The sequence below is a fragment of the Mastigoproctus giganteus genome, chromosome 2 (genome assembly GCF_048544385.1).
Source record: "Mastigoproctus giganteus isolate SK-2022 chromosome 2, ASM4854438v1, whole genome shotgun sequence".
NCBI classification, from domain to species: domain Eukaryota; kingdom Metazoa; phylum Arthropoda; class Arachnida; order Uropygi; family Thelyphonidae; genus Mastigoproctus; species Mastigoproctus giganteus.
This window is the reverse complement of record NC_143576.1, coordinates 173,769,039-173,795,082: the sequence shown is the minus strand read 5'-3', so window position 1 is coordinate 173,795,082 and position 26,044 is coordinate 173,769,039. Positions and strand designations below refer to the sequence as shown.

Genomic DNA, 26,044 nt, shown 5'->3' with positions numbered 1-26,044 from the left:
GATTAGGAGGGAGATTTCTCCACCGCGATACCTCTGAGCAACCAGAGAACCGCAGACCAGGGCACGCGTGAAAAAGCCCTAGTGCTTCCCGAAGAGAGTATACCAGAACAGATCCTAGTCCTCCGATTTCATCTAGAAGAAATCATGAATAAAAGAAGCAATTGTGTCACCGCTTCGACGCGTGGGGAAATAATCCATGTATGGAGCAAACTTATTAGAGCACCTTTTAATGAATCTTCATAACGATAACGAAAAAAATAACTAAAGCTAAGCTTGAGGCTTGCTTGGAAGGACAGAAAACCCAAATTGCCAATCAGCGCTCCCGTTCCGGCGCAGATGCACTGAGGCAACAACCAGCGGATCCTAACAAGACAACCAAATCTACCCCACCAAAGAGGTCTTGCTGAAGGAACCACACCACCCAGCGATCCATCCTCCGTGGCTTCGGACTCACCTGAGCCTGCAGTACAGTGAGTACTCCAGCTTACAAGTAATAGTAGGAACGCTCCCACTAGACCTAGAAATTATTAGAACTGGAATGCTCTATTACCTTTCCGAAGGAGTCCCAGTTACCTTCCTGAATTTTACAACTAATCCCATTAATAATAGGAAGGCAGAAAAAGCATGCCTACAGAATCACCTACTGCAGGAGTGGCAAAACAGATAGGACAGTACCACCAAAGGAGAGATCACCCGCAAGTTTTTTTTTTTCCACAGACAAATAGAGTATACTCGAAATCACCATCATGGTTCTTCCCAGGACTTCATACAACTATAACAGGGCATGGCCCCTTCAACGCAAAGCTCGCTGGCTTCGGACTCACAGAAAACCCACATTGCACTTGCGGAGAGATAGAAGACTGGAACCAACTTATGTTTGACTGTGCCATCCACGAAGACCTAAGATGTATTCTGATTACAAAACTGAGATATCTTCCAAGAGAACAGAATTACTCCTCCTTGAAACGGAAGAAGATTATAAAGGATTTTCAGGATTCGTCCAGCACCTCTTCGTAAGAAGAAGGGCGCAAATTTCCATATTGCATTGATGCCTGGACGATGTCTGACCACAGGACGATTACCTTCTCTCTTCTCCGTTTTCTTGACTCTGTGCTGCTTTCTCAACATAACATTGCCAGGTTTGCAACCAGTAAGGCCAACTCTCTTCATGTTTTTATTTTTTTTTATAGGGGTACGGTAACCGCCCAGAGTTATTCAAAATGCGAAACATTGGTGTGTTTATAGAGATGGCCACCCAACAGGAAGCACAGTCTATTATTAGCAATCCTACTGTTTCCTCCATTGTCCTAACTGCTGAGGCCCCTAAGAATAAAGGCCATGTATCATTGTATTATGTTGAGAACTATCTTACACCGGACGACCTTGTACAAGAGATCTATCAGGGCGAGAGCGACTTCCCAGATTCCATTGAAACGGCCAAACTCAGATACAAAACAAAATAAAGATTTTCCAACTCAACAAATTGGAACTTCGAACTGTCCCCACCTGCATGTCAGGCACTCGTGCAAAGCGACAGGGTTTTTCTAGGGTGGAGCGGCCATTGTTTCCGCAAGTGGATTCCAGTCCCAAAGTATTTTCGGTGTTGCCGCTTTGGGCACATATATGTTCGCAAACTTAACCAGCTTGTGGCACTGTGCCTGGCGGAGACACGACTATAACAACTGCCCCAATAAATCAGCTGAGCTAACCTGTCAACTGCATGGCTACGAAGATGGACTACAAACATTCCCTAAGGGTCACTAAGTGCTCCATATATCTAAAGGCAAAGGGAGCTCAACAACTCATGACCAATTATGGCCCCGCAGCATAGATCCTATAACAACAGCGGCATCCGATTTCTACAAATCAATTCAGAGCACTATAGGGCAGTTGTGGAACAATTAAAACTCAAGGCAGACAAAGAAAATCTGGATGTTATTCTCATTCAAGAACCATACACGAAAGTCAAACAGGTCGGAGAGGGGGTATCCTCTGACTTATAGGATTATTAAAACCGACGAAGACTTTCCCTAGGCAGCTGTCCTTCTCAGACCTCCAGCCATTTCTGTAACTAAGATTCAGTCCTCTACTTCCCCCTGGGCAGTGTGCGTCCAAATCACTGCGCCTGTTGATTCTCTACACATCATCTCGATGTTCTGCCAGCCTGGGGAAAACATTGTCCCAGCAATCAGATATCTTGCGACTGTTTTGACTCTCCTTCCACGTGGAAGAATCCTGTTCTGTGCAGACGTAAACTGCAGGTCCCTTATATGGCACAGCAGAATTTTCGATCGTGAGAGGACCCACAACGGACGGCACTTAGAACATTTCTTCTGCATCTCACCTTTTACCATCCTTAATCGCCCCAGCAACTCATTTACCTTCTGCAACACCCTGTGGGAAATTTCAATTGACATTATGGCTGCTACTCTATCCATTGCCCCCAAATTCACAGCATAGTGCTTCAATGATGCCCGGACGACGTCTGACCACAGGACGATTACCTTCTCTCTTCTCCGTTTTCTTGACTCCATGCTGCCTTCTCAACATAACATTGCCAGGTTTGCAACTAGTAAAGCCAACTCTCTTCATGTTTTTTTGATAGGGGTACGGTAACTGCCCACAGTTAAGAAAAAATCCTCGAACCCTGTGTGCGACTTTTTAGGGGTGCGGTTGACCCAGATTTTCTTTTCGTGCAAAAAAACACCACCGCACATAGAGGTCTCAATAAAGCGCAAAAATTTTAAATTTTGATTTTTCTCGTTGTGAACTTGTCATTGTAGCTGGAAATGTTTCTGCTGGAAAAAAAAAGAATATTTTGGGATAATGACTCTATATGGGGGAATATTCACTTTCAGTCGCATGCATTTTGAAATACAGAAGCAGCTCTGCACCACGACTAGAGATCATAAGAGCGATGCTTGAAAACTGACACGAAACAAGGAAGGTGACACAAAGCACGTCGCTCTCAGGCTGCGGTTTCTACGAAGCCACGGCCTCAGAACGATGTTTTACACGAAATACCGTCAGTCGGGCATCTGTTGATAAAGATATTTCACTTTCCAGGGGGTCTTGGGTCGGGCAGATATTTTTATTCCGTTGGCTTTAAAGGGAAATTCTCAAAACGGCCGTGTGTGGGGGAGAAGGGGAGACGGGTCCCCGCATTATGTACTTTAAAAGTTTCGACCTCCAACTTCGTGAGGCTGTTTAAAGCAGTACGCGTGATGGGTTGTGAGAAAAACCAGGCCACCATTTATCTTCGGTGGCTGCAACTCTTCTTAACGGAAATAAACGTCCTTCCGTCAGGTCAACCGCTGCCGTACACACCACGAATCTCATTACTCGATTCGTTCCCAATCCTTGGTAAGCATTCAAATCCTAGCATTGCTTGTACCTGCTGATCGATCAGATTCCCTCTCTCTCTCTCTCTCTTGCTCGCTCTTCCCTTCTCGTGCGAGTTGCCGTCGTCATAGCGACGGAAAAGAAGTAGGTTTCTGTGAGTTGTGTGAGTGAATAGCTGCAGCCACTCGAGCGACACAGTGACACTTGGACGGGCTTGACGACAGAACCGACGCTGATCACCGCTTTGAGTAGGAGTGGGAGCTGGATTAAGGCTGAGATCAGACACAAGCGGAAGAATTTGGCAGTAATGGTGACGAACGGGCTACTTAGAGCAGCAGAGGACTGAGGTGGAAGTAGTGGAGGAAATAATTGGGAAACTCGAAGCGCTAATTTGAAGACCGTTAGAAGCAGTAAATGAAGTAACACCAGATGGCACCAGTGTGGCAGACAAGATTATGTATGCTGTCGTTGGGTTTAGTGTTAAGTTTTCTTTAATCAAGTTGGTGCTGAGGCTGCATCTTTAAATCTTTTTCGAGATTCGTCTTCTGCCTTGCTGGTATCGTTTTTTTTAGGAGAAAAGAATTTGTGTCGCGACGATCATTTACTTAAGCAGCGAAGTACTAAACTTTCTTCCCTCTTTATATTGAATACTGGCTCGAAATTTAGGACTGGTGATTGCTCGTCTTTAAATCATTGATGGAAAGATTCCACTGCTCACTCGGCACCAACTCGTCCTACACGTTTACCCAACAAGCACTGAAAATAATATTTTGTCTCTACGATGGCATAATTGTAGGCTACGATACAAAGTTTGCCTCCATACCATAAAAATTTATAAAATGTCATTAGCAGTAAGTTGAGTGTCTGGGAGTCTCGTGTTAAATTCTTTTCAAGATAAAATGCGTTTTATCCAGTGGTGCTGCTCAAAGTTTCTAGCCAGCTGAAAAGACCTTCAAATTGGGTATTTTTAGCACGCTTCATTCTTAGCTTAAATCACAAATCCTGTAGCTTCAATGACCGTCATTTCACCTGAACTTGTAAATGGGCACTCTGCGTTCATTAAGCAGTAAACCTCGTCTTAACTCTTTTCACTTCTTGCGTTTAATTTTTATGATCAGAATTTGAGCTAACGCTGACTATTCCTGCTTGCGCTACTTTCTAGTTGCAGGTAACCAGAGATGGAATACAATCAATGAACTTTGATTTGACTTTGACCAGAATTTAAATTTCTCTTATATTGCCCTCTTGTATTTGCCATTCTCGCTCTACAGCCTCGGGATCGAAACATGTTATGGTAATAAATGTGTAGGGAAAAAATGGCGGTTTTAAACTAAATTCTTGCAGTAGCCGCGTTCTGTTCATCAGTTAGCATTCATTTTAATTCACCTTGTAATGCCTTCGCACTTTAAGTTTTTCGATTAATGACTGTATACGATCATACGAAACGCCAGCCTATTCATGCTGTTGATCAAACATAACGAAAGCTTCTTACTTTGCCTTTTACTCAGGCGATTAAGAATCGCACAGAGTCATTTGTTTACTAAGCTAATAACTGTGCATATTAAGTAAAAAGTTTCCATAATATCCCTGGAACAACAGATAAAATGCAAACGTTAAATTGAGATATACGAATGTGATTCGCACCGAGTATTATGAGTGGCGGGAAGGAAACGAGGCAAACCCAGAGAAGTTAAAGGGTGTTGTTCAATTAAGACAAATCGGAAATCTTGGAGCTAAAATTGAGAACGCCAACACTTTCTTATATACTAAAATTATGCTAAAGGATTTTATTCTTACTGATACCCCGTTATAGTCATCCCAGTTCTTTTTTCTTTTCTCTGAAACTCGATTCCAAACCAAAAGTTATAAAATTCGCCATTAGGTAACAAGGAAGGTGCTTGCTCCTCAATTCCATGGCGAATATTCTTCATTATTAGTGAAGATGATCCAAAACAGTTTTTAAACAACGCGTGAGAAATGCGAATGCAGTAGCATAAAAATCGTTGTCTGAGGACATTCACGCTGGAATGGATATTCACATCACATAAGACAGTATAGTGATACTACCAGAGCATTTCGATATCTTGCTGAATGGAATTCTGTCTTCCCCCCCCCAAAAAAAAACCCTGCCTTTTTTAACAATGCTGAATAAGCTTTCGCAAAGGAAGGAAATGTTCTGTATTGCATTGGATTTGCCCTTGAACATTACTCTAGATAGCCCATCTTGACATCTTCATTCAATGAAACTGTGTCTGAACACAATAATACAGGATGTTTTATGGTCATCGTCCATCTCGCACTTCCAAGGAATTTTCTGTCAAAGGCTGCTGTAGTTACCACATTGCCCAAAGAGTTGTTGGACAACTCTTTGGGCAATGTGGAATTGAAAATTACGGATCTTGCATGGATAATAACGAAGAGTTTTTCCTCACCACTCTAATCACAAGGACTGAACAAAATTAATTGTTCCCACGCATTACTTTTGCGTTATGATTTGGCAGATGCGGTTAACGTACACTATTTCCTTGGAAACTCTTTATTATCAATGTTTCGATTTGTCTCAAACGCAATCCGAAGCAGCCTTTTAATTCAAAAGACCTTATAGCTGTACACAATAGCTAGCACTGAGTAAAGCAAACAATGGTCACAGTTTATTACTCAAATTTTCTTCTAAACGATAAACATTTCTGATATTTTTACACTTTTGTAACTCTTGAGAATGTTTTATTGTTTTCATTATTCTTCGAAGTGTGGAAGTCACCTGGACACATATTTCATCGTTAACTATTTTTCTTGCAGATGTATGAAAACAAAAGAATGTCAGAATTTCCCTCCATTTCATACAAAGAACACTGACTTAATAATGTTTTAAAAGTCAGCATCCGAGGTCCTGTCATAGATGTTATTCAATAAGCATTATCCAAAACTTTTCCAAAATAAGAAGTCAACTTTCTTTCTCCCCCAATATGTAGGCTGGTAATTTTACGTTTCAAATATAAACTGTTTCTCACCCTTCCTTCTAGAAACGAAACAAAAAATACCGGTTCTACCCATACAAGTGATTTCACTGCCACCTACAGGCAGCTTGTGTAAGTCGCTTGTTCGTAGCAATAACAAGTTTGTTCAATCTTTCCACGCATTAAATCTCCGCCGACAGCCAATGTCAAGCTTTAAGCCCGTCTTTTCAAATATCTAAGCACTACGCACAGCCACAATGTTCCACGAGCGGTTACAGCACCCATTAACTCCTACAAAGACGACAGTGAAACTTGCGGCGACACGAAAGCAACTGATTTGATAGCGTTTTTGAGAGTAAGGAGGAAAGAAAACACACCTTAGTGTCCGTCGGAACGACACGGTTCCACCCCCTTTATCGTCTGGTAACAGCAGGTGAGTCTAAGTTATAGCGTATAAAAACCCTACGACGTCTTTCCTCACGAGCAGCGGACGCTGATAGAGGGGAACAGAGCGTTCCACGAAAATCCTGCGCACCTTGTGACGTACAACCAAAAAAAATCGATTAGGAAAATTCTGACAAAAAAAAACCGCATCGTGTGTGTCCTCAAAAAATCTACAAGGGCATTACATCAGTGCGTGGGCCATAATTAAATTTCCTCACAGCCGATATATGATCGCAGCAAGCTGCATGTCAAACGTCATAATCCATTGGGCGCAGTGGGCTTTGACATCTGGAAATATCAGCAAAGAAGTCAGTTGGTCATTTATTGGAACTAACTGGCTCGCATTGGTTCCAATAAGTGTGATAATGGACAGATACTAGGTCCTACTTGGACGTGCGAGACACTCTGGCAGTGGTGCACTTTTGGACACCTTCAGAAAAGTTTCTTCAGTATGAAATACAATAACTGTGCCTTGGTTGGGTAAGATGCTACTCAAATATTGCGTAATATTCTTTCTACAGGTTTACTTAAATATTTTTAATAGGCATAATATTAGAAAATGATAGACAACTTATGTTGTTAGGGTTTTAAGAGGATCAGCAACAAAGACATGGTGAAGAAAATGGTTGCGATACACAGTCAGTTTATTAAGACAATAAACTGACATAAATAAGCAGAAAGTAATGTAAAATAAATCAATAGCAGCCCAGTATCAAGCAGTCTAACGAAGAATCGTAAATAGCTAAAGATTCGTTAACATTTGATGGAAAATAAAGTAACATCTGAAGAAGAGAAGCAAAGCAAAACATTGAAAGCTAACGTCTCTATCTTTATTCTAATAGAAGAACACTGAAAGACCTCATGGTCAGATTGAAAGAAAGGGCGAACGTAGGGCCTGGAACACCGAGGTTGTTGACGCGAGAGTTTCTGTTGCAAGAGCTAAGTAGGCCATATGGCTCCTATCAATATGTTTGAGATTACAAGTGAACACAGAAGGGTGAATATGTGTATTCCTCTGATCAAGATGACTAACCCAATTTACAGCATTCTCAGCCCAACCTGTTTGATTTTAGATTGTTTTCAAAATTTTCTCCCTTATATTTTGCGGCAAAAGCCTATGGCTTTTGCTGTACCAGAAGCGAAAAAGGTCTTACATTATACCCAACATCTTTTCTTGTTTTTCTTCTTTCTTTCTTCCTTACTCTTCTTTCCCTAAAAACTGGTCATTTTTACGAAGGCAAAGGCACACCTCTATGCTAACTTCTGCTCCATTCTTTTATCACAATAATATCCATGTAGTATATATATATATATATATTATAACTACATATTAAATTATAATACATAATGTGCACATGGATAAAATATTTATATAAAAATATAAATAATGAATAACATAATAAAATGAAGTTAGAAATGAGCGTATAAGCATTTATGAATTGAGCAATTTAATACATCCATCCCGTGAATTTATGATTTGAATACTTCGATTAAAATAACACTTATTTTTTTAGAAATGTATTAAGATATTAAAAAATCGATTTCAGTCGAGTTGGGCACACTACTTAAGCCATAATTTTGTCTGGTCTTCAAAAAGTACTTCATTTAAAAACGTTCATATCTTCTTGCATTTTTTCTTTTTTTTTTTTTTTGTGGTATGTTTGAGGCAGACTTCAGAAGCGACCAAGAATTTTTAATGCGATGCAATTAGTAAATTACAAGATAAAAACCTTTGATCAACTGTAGTACCAATTGGTCTTAAATCAAAAGAAGGCTTTTAAGCAACGCCCTTTTAAAGTTAATTAGAATATTGCTTAGATAGCAGTCAGTGTTTTTCATCAATTGACTATACCACCTAATAGAATAAGAGGAAGATTACGAAACGTTTAAAAATCATGATTAAGAAAAAAACTGTTTTTTTTTAAACGAATATCATTGAACATCATTCGTCGGTTGTGTCTGAAATAAAAACGAAAATTTGCTAATGGAAGGTTTTTGAATAAAGTAATTCAGATGACTTAAAACTACTCCTATTTCTACATTTTCATTATATTTCTCACTAAATCGCAATTGAAAAAAAAAAAGTCCTAAGAAATACTCATATAAAACCCAGACTATGACAAACCAAGTACAGTACTTTAGATTTCGATATACACAAACTATTTTGCTTCATTATATAAAAACAGTTGGTAGAATCGCCGTCCTCCCTACACCGGGTGGAAAAGACCTAGGTTCGAGTCCTGTCGATGACGAGAGCAATTTTTATGGGTCTTTTTTCACAAAGTTGGCTGAGTTAGTCGATCTCAGGCGAGGGTAGCATGGTTTTTTTCTCCCGGAAACCTGGTTTTTCGTTCAGCAAACAAAATCGACCACAGAACACTCCATTTACAGACAATATACACGGAGCAAGCAATATGGCCTGAGTCGCTGATGCTCCTAAAACTCTATTATTACAGTAATACAGCAATGAGTGTGCTACTTCTTCTATTATACCTCTGATGATGTATTCATCATCATCATCAGCCATTTTCAATCCACTGCAGGATGAAGGCCTCTCCAACAACTTTCCAGTTCCTTCTGTTTTGAGCACTGGCCATCCATTTACTACCCACAAACTCATGAATTTCATCTATCCATCTCCGCCTTTGTCTTCCAGGTTTTCTTCTAGCTCCTCTTGGGTACCATCTGTCATCATGTCTTCGAGCTATGTATGATGATGTATTAAACACCATTAATTTCAACTATGTCATGGGAAGTGTGGTACTTCGTAAATATTTTGGGGAAAACTAAACTATTATATTAGGGTCATCCGGTAATTTCTAACATATACCCATCTGTAAAGTGCGTGTGTTCTCTGGTCGGTTTGCTTGTTTTGCTGGACGAAAAAAAAAACCCAGTTTCTAGGGGGTTGGGACTAGGCTTTTTTCACTCTGTGAAAAAAGCCTATTAAAGTTCCTCGCGTCATCGACAGGATTCGAACCCGGACCTTTTCCACCCGGTGTGGGATGATGGCGACGATACCACTGTGCTACGCGCGCAGACAATATTTTGGGGAAGTGAACACTTACATATCAACCTAAAACACGTCAAAGAATAGTCCTAAAGTTTGGTGCTGTTTGTTAGTGAGAAAGCATATAGTTTGCTGCTTTTTGCCTAACCAAATGCCTTGTTTCAGCACGATGGAGCGCCGCCATATTTTAAAAATGAGGTATTCCTGAATTAGCAACTGTCTAATCATTGGATAGGGTAAGGAGAGACTAAACGTTTGATAACTTTAAGGAACAGATACGTCAGGCTGTTAGAAAAGTTCATCACGATATCGCATTAAATGTATACAATAAGAAGAATACCGCTTTGGTGTTCGCACAGTCAGAAATCATTTAAGAGGTTTTAAAAAATTAATATTTGAGTTTTCTTTTATTAGTGTAGATTTCTTTACCTTTTTTAGGTTTCCTTTTTAAACAATAACTTTTTAAAGTCGGTAAAATCATTTGTAAATACTCCTACCTTACAACTTTCGTTATCCTTACAAGAAACCTCTTGTTTATAAAAAAAAAAAAAAAACATTAAATACTAAATGTAATGTACACATTTCCTCGAGTAGTTAACCTCAAATTAAATTTTTAATTTCTTTTTTTCGAAATTAAAATGACTCGTGTTTTCTAAAATTTAAAGACCGACTTTTCCAACAAAACACGAAGAAAAAAAGTACTCACATATCCGATCATTAATAAGGGCTCCCCTTTTGCGATGAAACGTTCTTATAATAAAAGATGCTGGTGAAAAGGCTAGCGTAGTTTACAAGTTAACTTCGTTCTTTCGGGGAGAGAAAGAAGGCATTAAAAGGAACCCTTGTTTTACGCTCACGCCAGTCGACGTTCTTTTGTCGTGCGTACCTACAGTTCTTATAATTCACAGATTGATGATAACCGAACTTTACTCGTTCTCTCTTATCTACAGAGATTCTTAATCTCGCCCACCCCTACTTTCCCCATCAACTCTTGCTCTCCCCGGTCTCTTCACAATATGCGAAGCTACGCACATGGTATGCTAGACTGTGTCGCGCGAAGGAGGGTATTGATTGTGATAAATGTTTTATGTCGGGGAGCTGGAAGGAGGACCTTCCAGAACACAAGACATTTGACATGTTCTTATTATCACTCTCGTGCGATTCGAGCTAGCTTGGACGCCGCTATTATACACTCCGCACAAAAAAAAAAAGGAGAGAGAGTGGGAGGGGCGGGGATAGTTTAAAAGAAATATGGAACTTTTAGGCAGTTAAGTGCTTTTACCGAGCCAGCGTGTGAGAGGGAGGGAGCAAATGCGCGTGCGCATAAGGATAATGTATATAATTTTTTATGGCATGTTTAACATTTTCTTCCAGGACCCTTCTTGATGTTTTTATCAACGTCACTTTTATCTTAACAGCGGCGTATTTCATAGCCAAAGTGAACCCCACCCCTCCCTCCCTGTGAGGCACTTTCTCGATATTAATAAATCGTACACGAATGGAATTTCACTGTTAAGAACCAATGCAAGAAAATTATTAATTTGATACTCGTATAAGTGCATCGTTGGAATAAATAAAACGAATGTCATCCGTCTCATTTATGGAATCATTATACCGTGATAACTTGTGTCATTATTATCCAATTTATTGTTCGTTGCCTCGTCTTGGTAATAACGGATGCATCGGGTTACTTAAAGGGTTGATACTTAAATTAGACGTGTCATTTACTCCTTGGATTAAAAAAAAAAAGAAAAGAGTTATCACTTAATGCAGCAGGATCTCAATAGACGGCAGTGCTGGTGATGTTTGTATATATATAAATAGTTTTCGTTTTCTTTAGGGGGTTCTTCACAAGCCATTAGAACATTTTCAGAGACAACGCTAATTATTACAATCGGTTAAACTAATATTTTATCTTAATGTGATGTATTTTTTAATTATCCCATTGAAGATATGAAAAATTTTAGAATAACAATGATATTTGGAAAAAAGGTAAACAAATTACCATTTTCTTTCCCTTTTAGGAACAAAGCCACAAATCTTACCGCCCTCTCACTGTGCTAACCTTCAGGTGGAACTATAGCGTCCACGGACTTGACCCTTGGGGTTACCATTTGGTAAATATCATACTCCACGCCCTCGTATGTCTTCTTTATCTCAGGTAAGAAACGATATGTTTCTTCAACTTATTATTATTGCTTTTAGCAGGGACTCTCTTCCACTGATAATCGAATTCATTCTCCCATTCTGATGCTTATCACGCCAATACCAATTTCATCAATCTTAATGTCACTCAGGAGTTCAAACGATTTTTTATTCTTCATTAAAACGAAAATATTGGTAAAGCTTTTATCAGCTAGAAAGTTCATTTACCCTTCCTACTATTAGGACTTGAACCTAAAGGATTTCACATCACTTTGATGGAAGTTGGATAAGAAAATCACACGCTACTGATAAATGCAAAGGTTACAACGAAGTAGTATTAACATTCTCTACTTTCAGTCTGATTGCACGAAGCAACAACGTTTGAGATTCGTTCTAATCTTTTCCCAAAGAGGTCCTTCTTTGAGATTATTTTCTTTCCTATCCAGAAAGAGCGTTAAGTTTTAAGTAAACACGAAGCCTAGGACTGTCACAAATTAACAGACAATATCTCGACAAACCTTCTTTGCTTTAATTAAATATGCATGCCAAGTCACGGATGATTTTTGAACTCAACTAATAGAGATTGTACAGAACATTGTTCTCACTACATGTCCACGTACACAGGCACTGGAAATTTGATTCAAAAGCATGAAAAGAGTTAATAAAACATTTTAATCTTTATTACGTTAGCACGCATGGTTTTACAAATTCTATTTTTAGAATTGAAAATTGCTGCTTTACAAATTTAACAACAGAAATCGTAATCTGTGAGCAGTAACGGAAATGTTTTTTTAATTTTTAATCTTCGGTATTAAACGGAGCAATAATAAAACTAGGGGTAATAAAGCAAGTCGTATCATTGCTTTTAAGCGTGCTGGTTTATTGCCGTAGTTTGGACGCCCGCATCAAAGTTACGTCGCCTTTAAACGTAACGTTCCACCCTGTGCGCTTCTTTGAAAGAGAGGGGGCGTTGCAGTCGTTCGTGCACTATCAAATCAGACATTAGCCGTGAAACATGGAAATGAAACATGCCTCGAGTAGACGCTACATGGTGGATGTAATCATTATTGACTGTATGGTTTACGACCATAAATCTCCAGCCTCTTACAACCCCTCTCATTGCGTTCATATCTACGAAAGATGACCTTGACAGACTTTGCTCGGTGGATACAGTTTAGAGAACAATATCGATCGATGTTTACGGTTCCCTGTTAAAGTGTCAGGAACTTTGTTGAGCGAGTTAAGAGTTTTACCTTAGCCCATTAGCTGCATGGCTGCCTCTGCCTTTGCATGAAACTTTGCAGGACAAACCCGAAGTAATTAGCCTTCTCTTGCGCTTCATTTCACTTGGGAACATGTGCATCTATTGGCGGTGGGGCGAATTTTCTTGTTGCCAACACCACCCAAACTTTGGCTTGGGTACAAAAAAGGGACATTAGTCATCCGAACCACACCTTCCCTAATTACCAAACACTGAAACCTGAACATCACGTCGCATTGTTAGCCAACAGCTGCTGCTGTGCGCGATCAATTTCTGTTTCCAATTCACTACACTTAAACACTAAGGTTTACCTGCTGAAAAAAAAACGAATTTTGCTATTCGTATTTAGCTCACATAGTTGGTGAAGATTGATGCCCTTTAATCCTTCCCCCACCTCCCACCTCCGTAGCAACAATTCATCAATGGTTTCCACCTTCGGTATTCTATTAAGATTCGAAAGGTTCCCTTCCCCCAGCTCCGCCCCTTCTTCTTCCTCTTCCCCATTGCTTAATGCATAAACGATGATTCGTTTTTGTCTGTTTATAGCAGCTCTGTACGCTGCTTTGGTTATAAGGAGTGTTGCATTTTTAACTTCTGCTCTAAGCTCGATCAGATTTGCAATTTCGTTCTGGCAACCCAGCATTGACAAATCTCCACATCCGTATACAAAATTAATTAACGTTTGTTGAATTTTTAATTCGTGTTTCTGTGTCAGAAAGGTGTACAGTGCACAGAGTAACCATACGGGAAACACGCAGATCGTTTTAATAAAAGATCTCCTTTTTATCCATTATTACCTCGGATTGTTTTTATGTCTAAAGGTGGTTTTGAATCTAAGAATCATTCCTTTCTCTCTTCCAAGGAACTTAAAGCTCATAGTCACTATTTTCACTGTCGTTATATATTTAAAGTCCTTTTTATTTATTTAAGGAGTTCCTGGATTAATTAACAAAAACGCACCATTCCAATTATAACGAACAACGCCAATGCGCATATGACAGTTTATATGCGTGAATTCGGTGAACACTCACAAAGGACATAACATGGATGGAAAAAGAAGTTCGTTTCTGCTGTAATTCTTGTTAACTTTTTTTTACAGTTCGGCCAGGAAATAATTATCAGAAACGAACGTAAGCACATAATTATAGCTGCATTTTCTAACTCAAAGACAAGTTAAAACGTCCCACACATGATAAACAGAGATTAGAATCTATAAATGCCTCTTGCATCGATCCGAATAATTTAAAATTCATTTATTTAAAATTTATTCTCTAGCTAAGATATGCAATAACTTTCTCAGAGAAAGTGAAAACTCTGTTATAAGATGTGTAAAAGCGACTTCCTGTCTTTTACGATGACCTTCTGCTGCCTTCTGTTTTCTCGTGTATACTGTCAGTAAATTTGTGATCGACTTTCTGTTTTGCTGGTTGAAAAACTTGCGTTTTCGGAATAACAACTATGCTGCATTCGCCTTAGACTGACCAACTCAGCCACGTTGGAAAAAGGCCCATAAAATTTCCCCACGTCATCGACGGGACTCGAACTCGGATCTTTTCCACCTGGTGTGGGATGGATGGCGATTCTACCAACTGTACTACCCACGAGGGCTTTTTCAGTGATATGGATTCGATTCACGCCTATGATTGGAGGAATTTCTAAAGGTCTCTAAATTGTGGTGTAATTAGTTGGAATGAGTAGGCTTATTCGGATTTTTCATTAGTAACACGCAGCCCGGCCCTTTAACCCACACTTGTAAACGCATAATACACAATGGAGTAATGTGGCCTAAGGTGCTGATGGCTCTAAAAACCACCAACAAATATTTTACAAAAATGCAACTTCAGTTATTAAATATCATAAAAACGATTTCATAATGTACGTGGACCAAAATACAAGAGAAGAAATAGCTATAATGCATATGTTATGCCTGACTGATTGGTTTGATTTTTTTTATAGCGCATTGGCAACTTGGCCCACATCAGCATTTAATATGCGGAATGCATGCAATTTTTTATCTTGTTGGGTAAATTTGCACCAATGAGAGGGTTGTTCTGTGCATTTGAAAAAAAAAAGTTATCACTAATCACAACCAAGTCTTTTGAGATGAAAGATTTTGCATTGAAATATTGAAATTATGGTGAAATTAATCTAAAAGATTTGAAGTAGTACCTTACAAGCGGTGAAGGAAAAGCAGACAGAGAAAAAGTTTAGAAAGAGGTTCTTCTATGATAAAAAGGATTTAAAAAGATAATGAGCAAATGTGAGGCCTTAGGAAGGTGTTAGAATCGGACAAGAGTGAAAAATTTCTCGACGTGGTTGAGAAATATTCATCGTCCTGAATGAAACGGACAAGCCCCAGATAGCAGCACTGACGAAGATAAATACGCCTAAAATAGTTAAAAATATTCTTAACCATTACTTGCACAAATCCAATCACTCACATCCGCTCTTCGCTGACAATCCAGAAACTCTGATGACCATTGCATTAAACTCTCTGGAAGGAATTAAAGATAGGAATGTATGACTTTGGAATACGCAATGGCATGACAAGCTCACTTTCCCCTTAGTGGGACTGTTAAAGTCCGCAACTATTGTATTTGAACAACAACCCACCCGCATGTGATCCATGAATGCCCCCACTGCATTTTGTCTAAAGTGACTCAATCATGTGGTTTCACAGCTTAGTTCGTCATCAGCTCGCGCCTTTCTGAAATCCGTGAAACGCAACGCGAGATGTTGATCAGCACTTTTATGCCATATTACGCAAGATATCCAGCAAAACGGGGGGGGGGGGGTGCTAGCACCATCGCAAATCTGCATTTTATGCACAGTAATGTGATGTTAGCTTGCTCACAGTAATGTGCGCGAGCTAATATCACAACGAAAAGGTGCTGAGTCATTGATTTACAACAGCGTGGGGACTTCGTTCTCCTAATTTGAATTTCTGTAACTTTTAGTTGTCGGTTTTTTTTTTTTGTTTTTTTTACATCATATTATGGCCACCTGAGAACTAGCTCACCTGCCCATGTATACTGTGTCCATAAATGCGTGTGTTTGTCTGTGTTTCTCTGGTCGATTTGCCCGTTTTCTGGACGAAAAATCTGAGTTTCCCCGGAAGAGGGAACTTTGCTGTCCATGCCTTTATTGCATCCTTGCAGACTTGAAAAGCAACATTATACAACATGAGGTACCGATCTCGCTTGATATGTGGCCCTCGTGGTTACAATCATAGTCCTTCGAGATCGCATGGAAATAGTCTGGGTTCGAATCCTTCCCACAGTATGAGCTTTTACGCATTTTCATAATGTGATTGATTTAGACCGCGAGAGTGCATATTTTTATCTCCCTTGAAACTAGATTTTCCTACCGTGCTAACTACAATACACTGACACCTCATAACCTAAGTTGCATTTGGCGCTTAACACCTACACACCCTTGGTTACCCGATACGATGTGCTCTACTGTCAAAAATTCTGTTATTTGCTTCCAGGTTATGACCACCGAACAGCATCATACTGAACAACTATTGTTTTGAAACTGAACTATAATCCTTCTGTCTCGGGTATATCTGGTGATAACTTTTGGAACTAGTTTCCAGTAAAACGTGTCTTACAAGGTTTTGTATCCCTGTAGAAACAAGTGGATTCCTTACTAAAATAATTTTCCCCCATATACAGAATAAGTACACCGAATGAACAGAATTCATGGGATACCAGGTTCTTGGGCAACGCAACGCTGTCACCCCTCTCGCTAATGGACGAACCCACCGCTTGGGAGATCAGTACACAGCATCACTGCATTCACATACGTTAATTCCATGTCAATAACCGAATTTGAAAGAGGGTTGATAGTGCGTGCCCGACGCATGGGTCAGTCTATCGCGGAGGTACTACAGATATTGCACATCACCGTTCGACAGTATCAAGGGTGTATCGGAATTACGCCATTTCCGGAATAAAATCTCATCGTGGACAGCGCTGTGGGCGAAGAAAGGTGGTGGATGAACGTGGCCGTCGACGTCCGTCTCGCATTGTATCACTCAACTGGAGAGCGACAGTGGCACAAATCATCGCCGACTTCAACGAGGGAAGTGCCAGAAACGTCTCCACCAAGACCATCAGGCGATCATTAGCCGCAGTAAGTTATGGGAGCCGCCGACCTACCAGAGTCCCATTGGTAACACCACGACGCAAGAATCTACGCCTCAACTAGGCCAAATAACATCGGCATTGGACTATGGATGATTGGAGACGGGTCTTCTGGTCCGATGAGTCCTGTTTACAGCTATTTTGAGCGGAGGAGAGGAGGCGTATCTGGCGGAAACCTCATGAAGCTATGCACCCATCATGTTAACAAGGAACTGCTCAGGCAGGTGGACGGTCGGTAATGGTCTGGGGCGTGTTCAACTGACACACGTTGGGACCTCTGGTACGTCTAGATACATCTCTGAACGGTTCAGGTTACGTGTTGATCCTTGCAGGCCATCTGCATCCCTTCATGGTAATCGAGCACCCACAGGGCAATGGACTCTTCCAGCAGGACAATGCGCCGCGTCCACAGAGCTGTGGTGACTAGAAAATGGTTCAAAGAGCATTCCGCAGATTTTACCACCATGGAATGGCCTCGCTGTTCACCGGACATGAGATCTGTGGGAGGCTTCTTTGGGACGGTGTGGAAAGTCCGTTCGAGCTTTGGATTCTGTACTCAGGAATGCGACGGAATTATGGACAGCGGTACAGCAAGCGTGGATGAAAATACCTGTGGAGCGCTTTTGTGAACTAGTGGACCCAATGCCTTGCCGTGTGACGTCCTTTATATGGACGAAATGTGGGCTTCCTCGTTACTAGGTAGGTATCCCATGATTTCTATCCATTCAGTGTATGCTGTAATTCCAATACCAAATACAAATCTAACCTCCTAGAGCAGTATACATTGAGTATTCAAGAAATAGTGTTGTAGACTTTCTTTGACTTAATCCAGATCAGGCTATTAGAACGTATCGAGCAATGTGGTTACGATGAGTGGCGCATAATAAAAATAACGGACAAAAACTCGGAATTTGTGGGCAGTGATTGGCTGCATATACGAAATCTTCATTCTAATTCCAGGAGCCGTGACCTTGACAGACTTTCTTTCGGCGTAATTCTGTGTACTTATTGATCCTCGCGGTCACAAGCACCTGTTAAAGTGTCACGAACTTTTATTTCCATCCCCCATTAAGACTTTTTCCGCAGCCCATTAGCTGCCTGGCTGAATTTGTCTTCCGTATCACCGCCGACAGGGTGGTTGGAGTAATTAGCGTTCCGTCCATGCTCCATTACACCGGAGAATATGAGTTTCTTTCAAGACGAAGTATTTTGTTAGTGTTGACAAAGTGTCATTACTTTCCTTCTTCCTAACTCGGAAGCCTACACGTTCTTCGTGTTTTTTCCCCTTATCTAACAGGTTCCTCCCCTCCTTCCCCCCACCTGGTATTCGTAGTATGCAGCTGCTTAGTTTTCCTTTCTCTTCATTTGATCCAAGCGATTTCTCCTTTCCTAAATCACAAGAAACTTAGAGAATGCTTTGCTTTGTTTAATCTTATTTATTTTTACAATAAAAGAAGGAAACAGCCATGTAACTTCTCTAACAGAATAAGTCTAAGTAATCAGATGTATTATTCTATGAGTGACCTGGGGATGGGCAACATGACAATAAATATTAAACTCCAAACTTAACAAATGAAAAGGGTTTTTTTTTTGTTTTTTTTTGTTGTTGTTAAAAAACAACTTAGGATTGAGATGTACTGAGATGAGATACGAAAGTAGGTCGGTCAGTTTGTATTGAAACCTTTCTTATACTTTCAAACACTGCAAGAAGAAGAAAAAGAAACGAGAACTTCCATTTGGGAAAACTAACCAACTATTTGTTAAGAAACTTTCGAGAATTTTAATTCACAGAAATTACTGATAGAATAAAGTCCATTTATCAGTAGGAAAAAGATGTTCTGGCTCAGCAACTTACTTTTGAAATTGGGTCTCAGGCAATCTTTGAATATTCAAAACAGAACACTGCTATCCCAATTTCCCGGGAAGAAAATCTTGCTGTCATCACTTAAGATCGACTAACTCAGCCCCAGAGTACAAAAAAGCCCTTAAAAGGTATAAGGCGCCATGTAAGCTATTAATATAAAATTAATGAACACATAAGTCTTCTGAGATTTTCCGATGGATCCCTACCTGAGTTCGTCAGCTGTTTGAGTCCATCACTATCAAAACCGTGAAAGAAAGAGTGACGTGTCAAAGGAAAGCGCATAATGAAAAATCCATGAAATGAATTAAAAGTTATGAAGATATTTAATAAGCTCCTCAAATTCTTAATTGTTGTTTTAAAATATGGGCCAGATGGAATTTAAGTGGATAATCAATGAAGATCCTGATTCATCAAATCGGGAATACAATAAGCATAAAACATTCTAATAATAGACGCGTGTGTGAGAATTAAACTCCAGCTGAAGAATTATCTGTAATGGTTTAATTAAAATATGATACATCAATTAATGTTATGGATAATTTAATGAAGTTATTTTTTCCTGCTGACTTTTTAATTACTAAATTTCGTATCATTTTCAATTATTCGATTATAAGAACGCGTACGGAAATGTTACCAATATTTTGAGAATATATTCTTGACCATAAATGGGGTCTTTCCATTTGCTTTACCCCTAAAGTAATAGGAAGTCCTAGAAATCATTTAAACGAGGAAGCAACACTGTATCGAACCCATATTTATTTTATTTGCAGCTCTCAAATTTTAACTGCCCATTCCGCGTTATCTGAGGTTAACTTCCACATTATGGATTGGCAACTATCAAGAGACGCTTGGCCGATCTTCCATCTTTCATATTAAGATATTATCGGTGACACCCAATATTCCGTGTCATTTCAGTTAGGTTCTGTCGCACTCGTTAATTTTCGTGTAATTGCTTAGTTAAATGTGAGTTGGTGGGAGGTGGGCCACTTTGGTGCAATTTCCGCAGTCCTCTCAAATAGGATTACGGAATAATGTAAATGTTGTTATGACGACAGTCATTGTCGGCAACATTTACAATTAACCGATACATTTACTAATAATAATTATTGAACAGTGGAACTTTATTACAATTATAAAGATATTTTAATTGAATTTTCGTGAAATATTAAAAAAAAATTGTTTTAAAAATAAGTTTTTACTTGAGGTCCTCAGGTCATCTTGTTTTTTTCCGGAAAGATGGAATCCCGATGACCCCAGGCTGAGGTCTCTGGGTTTCCCTGATGAGATTTGGTCTTTCATTACACGTTACTCTTTATAACTGTGCATTCCAATTTTAAGGTTGAATACATTCTCAAGTAATCTTATTTGCTCTTTTATTAGATGCGATAAGTTTCGGTTAGCTCACTTTAAGTTTATAAATAAAGCGTTATTAATGAGTTTAATGACAGTTGGCAGTCACATCTGACCACTCATAGTCATTATGTGTCACGCCACTACAGTTATTAGGAATAGAGGAGAATTCATCTTTCCAACCTTTGCCAAATTTCTCCTTTCTATGGATGGTATTCCCCTCTAAAATGAAACAATTGGTTCTCAATGTCTTGCTTGCCATATTTGTGCAGGCCTGTTTGGCTTTTACTGAATGTCCCATGGCACTGCAAAAGTGATTTGGATGTAAGGAAATGTTACAATCTAAGAAGACATTCTTATCAGGATTAATAAGTGCTGTACAACATCCAAATACCACCGCTGTCACAGTAAAATTGCCTAAAATAAAATCTAAACTACAGCCACTTTCATCCATTGTAGGATGGAAGCCTCCACAATGATTCATGTTGAGAGAAATTGACCATAATCTGCCACGCTGGTCTGGTCCAGTGCGAGTTGGAAGATCGACCGCATTTAGCAGTAGGGGGTTTGAACTCCGGTCTACTCAAAGAGCGTGTACTATTGCATTCCCGCTCCTGACCACTCAGCTACAGAGGCCTCCTTTGCCTAAAAATATCTCATTTTTACTTCAGAACACACCGCGATAAGTGGATAATCCTGTAGATTAATAATACACATTATAATCTGGACCGATAGCCCAGATTCGATAGCTAAGATGACGTGCGATATGACTGAACATCCTTAAAGATCGGTAATTTTTCCGGAAATAATAAAAGAATAATAAGTTTTTTGAACAATGATTTCTTTAGATGCCAGTATTTGGCAAATATATTTTTATTTATTTTTAAATATGTGGAATGAATGTTGTAGAATTCGTTAAATTAATTTTTTAAAACCTTTGAACTGTAAATTTTCATAAATAAATTCACTGCTGGTGAATTCACTGCTTGGGATTTAAAGAAGTGAGGATTTGATTCCCATCGCCGACCGGCTTCCAATGTTCTGTTCTGTTCCAGTCCATCATTTTGTATAATGTTCCAAGCGTACGCTTCTTCCCACATGTGCATTCTTCGATTTTTTCACCGCTGCATTATTTCTTTATCGCCTTGCCCCCTTCTAAATTCTGTTTCCGAGAAATGTGCGTGTGTACAAGCACGCGCGCACATGAGTGCGTGCGTTAAGAGAGTAAGGTGGCTATTCCTTATGTCCATCACATTATAATTGCCTTAACTTTAAACACTGCTTCTTTTTCCTGGTATATGAGTCTTCATTCTCCTCCTTTAATGAGATCCCTGAAATCTTAGAGGAATTATTTAGTGCGTTGTCAAAAGTTTCATATGAATCTGTCCGTTCCTCGCACAACGAACACGCTGCAGAAGGTAAAATTCCAGGAATGTTATTTAATTCTGGCCGTCAACAAAGAGGGAAAACACTTCACCATCATTTATCTCCTCCTCCTATTGTTCTGTCTTATTTAATCTTCCGAAATCCAAGAAATCTGAACCATTTAGCAAACACGCACCGTGACATGGGCACTCATTACTGCTGCATTCATGACTGGAAAGGAGTTAGACAGGATTGTTTAGATACAGGGAAATATCTAATAATCCCTTCATTATTTTGCGAGGACTACATTTCTGGAATAATCAATAAATAACATCTTCGTGGCTTCATCTAGTTTCAATAAATTCCAAGTGAATCCATTGATTTATGGATGTAAAGACATGTAGATGATGTATTTTGTGCACTAAACACACGGCCGAAATTACTTTTGTTTCTTTTTCAGGTTCTGTCGGCTGGTGTTGCGAGTCGACCATGCCTTGGTTGCCGCCTTACTATTTGCTGTTCATCCCATACACACGGATGCTGTGAGTAATTTTTCTTTTCGTGATCTGTAATATATTTGTTATGGAAACAATAGTTTTACGTGTGTTTATGTGAGCATTAGATATCTTTTATGGGAAAGACCTTTAAGTACAGAAGAAGTTTAATTATAAATGTTTTATCAACCATAATTGATCATCTCATTAGTTAAATGTGGGGGCCAGGGAAGATGGTGGAAATCCGTGTTATGTTCTCTAAAACATTCTTGCACGATGCGATGTTGCATTGTCATCCGTAAAGTGGCCATCGTCCTCGGGAAAAAAGTGTAAAATTACAGTGTGCAGAGCTCTGATACAAAATTCAGGTACTCCATGGATGACAATCGACCTTCCACCGGTATCAACGGACCCAGTCCGTGCCAAGTAAACATTCTCCATACCATGATACCGTCTCCAGATGCTTGGATTGTCTTAACAAGGCAAATTAAGCAGAGGGTGATGCTCTCGCCGCACTTTCTATCTACCATCAGTGCAAAATAAAGTGTATTGTGATTCATCTGACCACATTACTTTCGTCCAGTGTTCCACGGTCAACTCACAATTTTATCGGCACCACTACAAGCGGATTTTTTTTGTTTTTCTCTGAAATAAGTGGCTTTCGAATAGGCAGGTGACTGGCAATATCCAATTTCTTTAATTCCCTGAGCATGTTATGGTTGAAATACGGATTGGTTGAATTCAGATGTTATTTTATGCACACCGGATGACCTATTTTTCCGCACAGTCCTGCTTAGAGTACCACGACTTTGCTCTTGAAGTATTGTTTTTCTCCCACATATGCCTTTGAGATGTGGAAGAACCGCTTGCTTTCCACTCACTAAAACCTTTGAGGTGGATGCATTTGAGAAACCAGTTATATTTTTTGTTTCTTGAATCGTGGTTCCTACTAAACGTGCACCCACAATAAGACTTTTTCAAAGTTTGATCGATCACGTATTTTCCCTATTTTGGCTTCAGATTACTGCAGTCGAATAGTCTATATAGTCTTTATACTCAACCTCATAACCCCACTTCACAATTTTCTTTGCATTCATTCGTATTTATTTGCATTTATGACTTATTTTCATTTCTTCTGTCTTAATACAAAGGTTAGTATTTTTTGGCCAGCGTGTGTGTATACGTGAATCTTTCAAAGTACTTGGAAAGAGTCGAAGGCTGGACCATTCCAATATTAAGCAGGCACTCTAGACTGCCGAAGTTAAATCGACATAATTCCATAGTTTGTTTGTGCCACCAGACACAACAGATGTAGTTGAAGTTGCGCGCATTCTGTGGCTATGGCAGGTTTACTTTTACTTGTTTCCAAGGAAGAAATCATGCGGCTCTCATTCCAGATCGAATAGTTTGGCCAAGGGTTGAAAATTGCCAATAGAAATTCTGTTTTGATACCATCGAAATCCAAAACCTTTTTACGCGGTATGACGATGCCCTCATGGGTAGCGAAGTGGTTGTAATCAGCGTCCTTCCACACCAGGGTGGAAAAGGTACCAAGTTCGAGTCCCGTCATGGACGCGAGGTTATTTTTATCGGCTGTTTTTTCACAACGCGCCATTGGTTCTGAGAATTTCTCTTGGAATAAGCAGAAATTTTCAGAATAAATTAACCTAAAATTGGTCTGCACCCTTACAATTAGTAATTACATTTTACGTTCATTCTATATAAGACTATTCTATATAAGATCAATAAGACTATTATTCTTATTATAAATTTTTAGAACTCACACCATGGTCCAATGACAGAATTCAATAAGCAATTGAGAAACGTCGCTTGAATGGGTCAAAAATGATTAAAAATGTATGGTATGCAAATAGCAAGTAATTAATAAGAAAAAAGATGAAAGTGCCAATATTATAAGAATAAATAATGAAAACTGCTGGTAAAATGGCAAAATTAAATACGTAATTGTAATGAATATCTTAAAATTAGCCATTAACTATGAACACACGGGATCAATGTGTAGAATGCGAACATTTTAATTGTTTTACAGAACTTGTTATTATGAAGTGTCCAAGGAGTCTGCATCTGGATAATTAATTTATGTATACCAGCACAGACCGGCAAAACATTTGCGTTTAAATTTACGATCACCATTTGCAGACATGTCTGGGGGATTAACAGCACCCTTGGAGGCAAACTCAAGAGAATTACGCAAGCCTCTCTTCGTGTTGGTAATCTTATTTTGCCATCCTGAGTGTCCACATAATGCCTTGGACTGCTGGATTTAATTCCTTCCGAAAATATTTAGCTCCATAGTAATTGTCTGTCTGTCTGTTGTTCTGCAATAATTAAATTTATCTGCCAGGAACTTGTTCCGTTTGTTGATGTTATGTGATTTGATTATTTCTCTCTTTTGTATTCAAAAGTATGCATTTTACTTTTAGTTTTTGTACAGATTTTACGAAGATTTCATGAACCTGGTTCATAAAATCTTTCGCGTTGTTGGTGCCTTATTTCAAACGCTGTATTTCTCCATCTTTAGTCAGTGTAATAGCTATAATCCCTATAGTCCTAATAGCAAAAAGTTGGGCTCCAAAATCCAAACGTACGCCAGGACCAGAAGGCATACGAAATTCTGCAACTTTTTGCATTATACCTCATGGTTTTAACTTAATAATAATTAGTGATTTGTGCACTTAGGATTAGTGGGTAATAAATATTATTGCTTTCTTTTCTCAGGTAGCCAGTATAGTCGGTCGGGCTGAGTTACTATCAGCAGTTTGCTTCCTGGGGTCGTTGCTGTGCTACTTTCGTCCGGATGACGCCGAAAAGATCAACAGTCGACCAGGTAATGCAGAAATAAATAGTTAATACTAAGTTGATTATGAGAGCTGGGATGTCCTTCTTGTTTTATAAAATATTCATCTTATGAACCAAGGGAAACCTTTTCGATTTTACTTATAAGCCTAATAAGTCCCAAATCAGATAACTCTTACTTTTTTTATTAATGGGTTGCAAGATGGTGGAAGAGAAGAGCTTCCAGGAAAGTGGACAGTCTCTATACCTTCACGTTATGCTTCTGTCAAGGTATACAGACCGTGAAATTATTCAGAGTTATTCTATCAAAAAGTAATCTCGGTATGGAATTGTATAATGAAGAATTTATCTAATATGTTCAGTTTTCTTTAGAAAAAGACAACAGGTACTTGAAGTTAAATGGAAGAATTTCGGAAATTAAAATGCGTAGAAAAATTTATGTATTGAGAGTTGTTTTGATACTGTGATGGTGGGTAGTGAAGCCTGAATCCGATGCATCGTGCTAACAGCTAAATTGAAATTATCCACCAAACACGCTGAAATACACGCTCGAATACGAATCCCAAATAAACAATGAAATCAATCGGGTTCTCTTCCTCGTTGGAGGAAGAGGTACCGACGAATGCCAGTCAAAAAGACAACGTATGTTCGTTAATCGTGCTAAAGATGGCCTACTTCTGTAAGGAAATGGTAAAGAAAAGAGAAGAGGATCAATCTCTGCATTCCGAAGCTGTCTCCAATTTTGGCCTTTTGGTTTCTTAAAAATCGCCGGTGATTTCCTAAAAATACTTATTCAACAATTTCTCCGATATGCGAAGTGCTCTCTTCAGTTATAATCTTAAGAGCA

The 26,044-nt window shown here is 39.2% G+C and overlaps 1 protein-coding gene across 1 annotated transcript in view; it reads left to right on the top strand.

Moving 5' to 3' along the window:
- LOC150089758 (protein O-mannosyl-transferase Tmtc3-like) overlaps positions 1 to 26,044 on the top strand; it is a 186,308-nt gene that overhangs the window by 114,286 nt on the left and 45,978 nt on the right. The window contains exons 3-5 of the mRNA XM_090390094.1: positions 11,778 to 11,914; positions 22,347 to 22,432; positions 25,124 to 25,228. Of these exons, the coding sequence (XP_090246220.1) occupies positions 11,778 to 11,914; positions 22,347 to 22,432; positions 25,124 to 25,228 (328 nt within the window). The remainder of the gene's footprint in view (positions 1 to 11,777; positions 11,915 to 22,346; positions 22,433 to 25,123; positions 25,229 to 26,044) is intronic.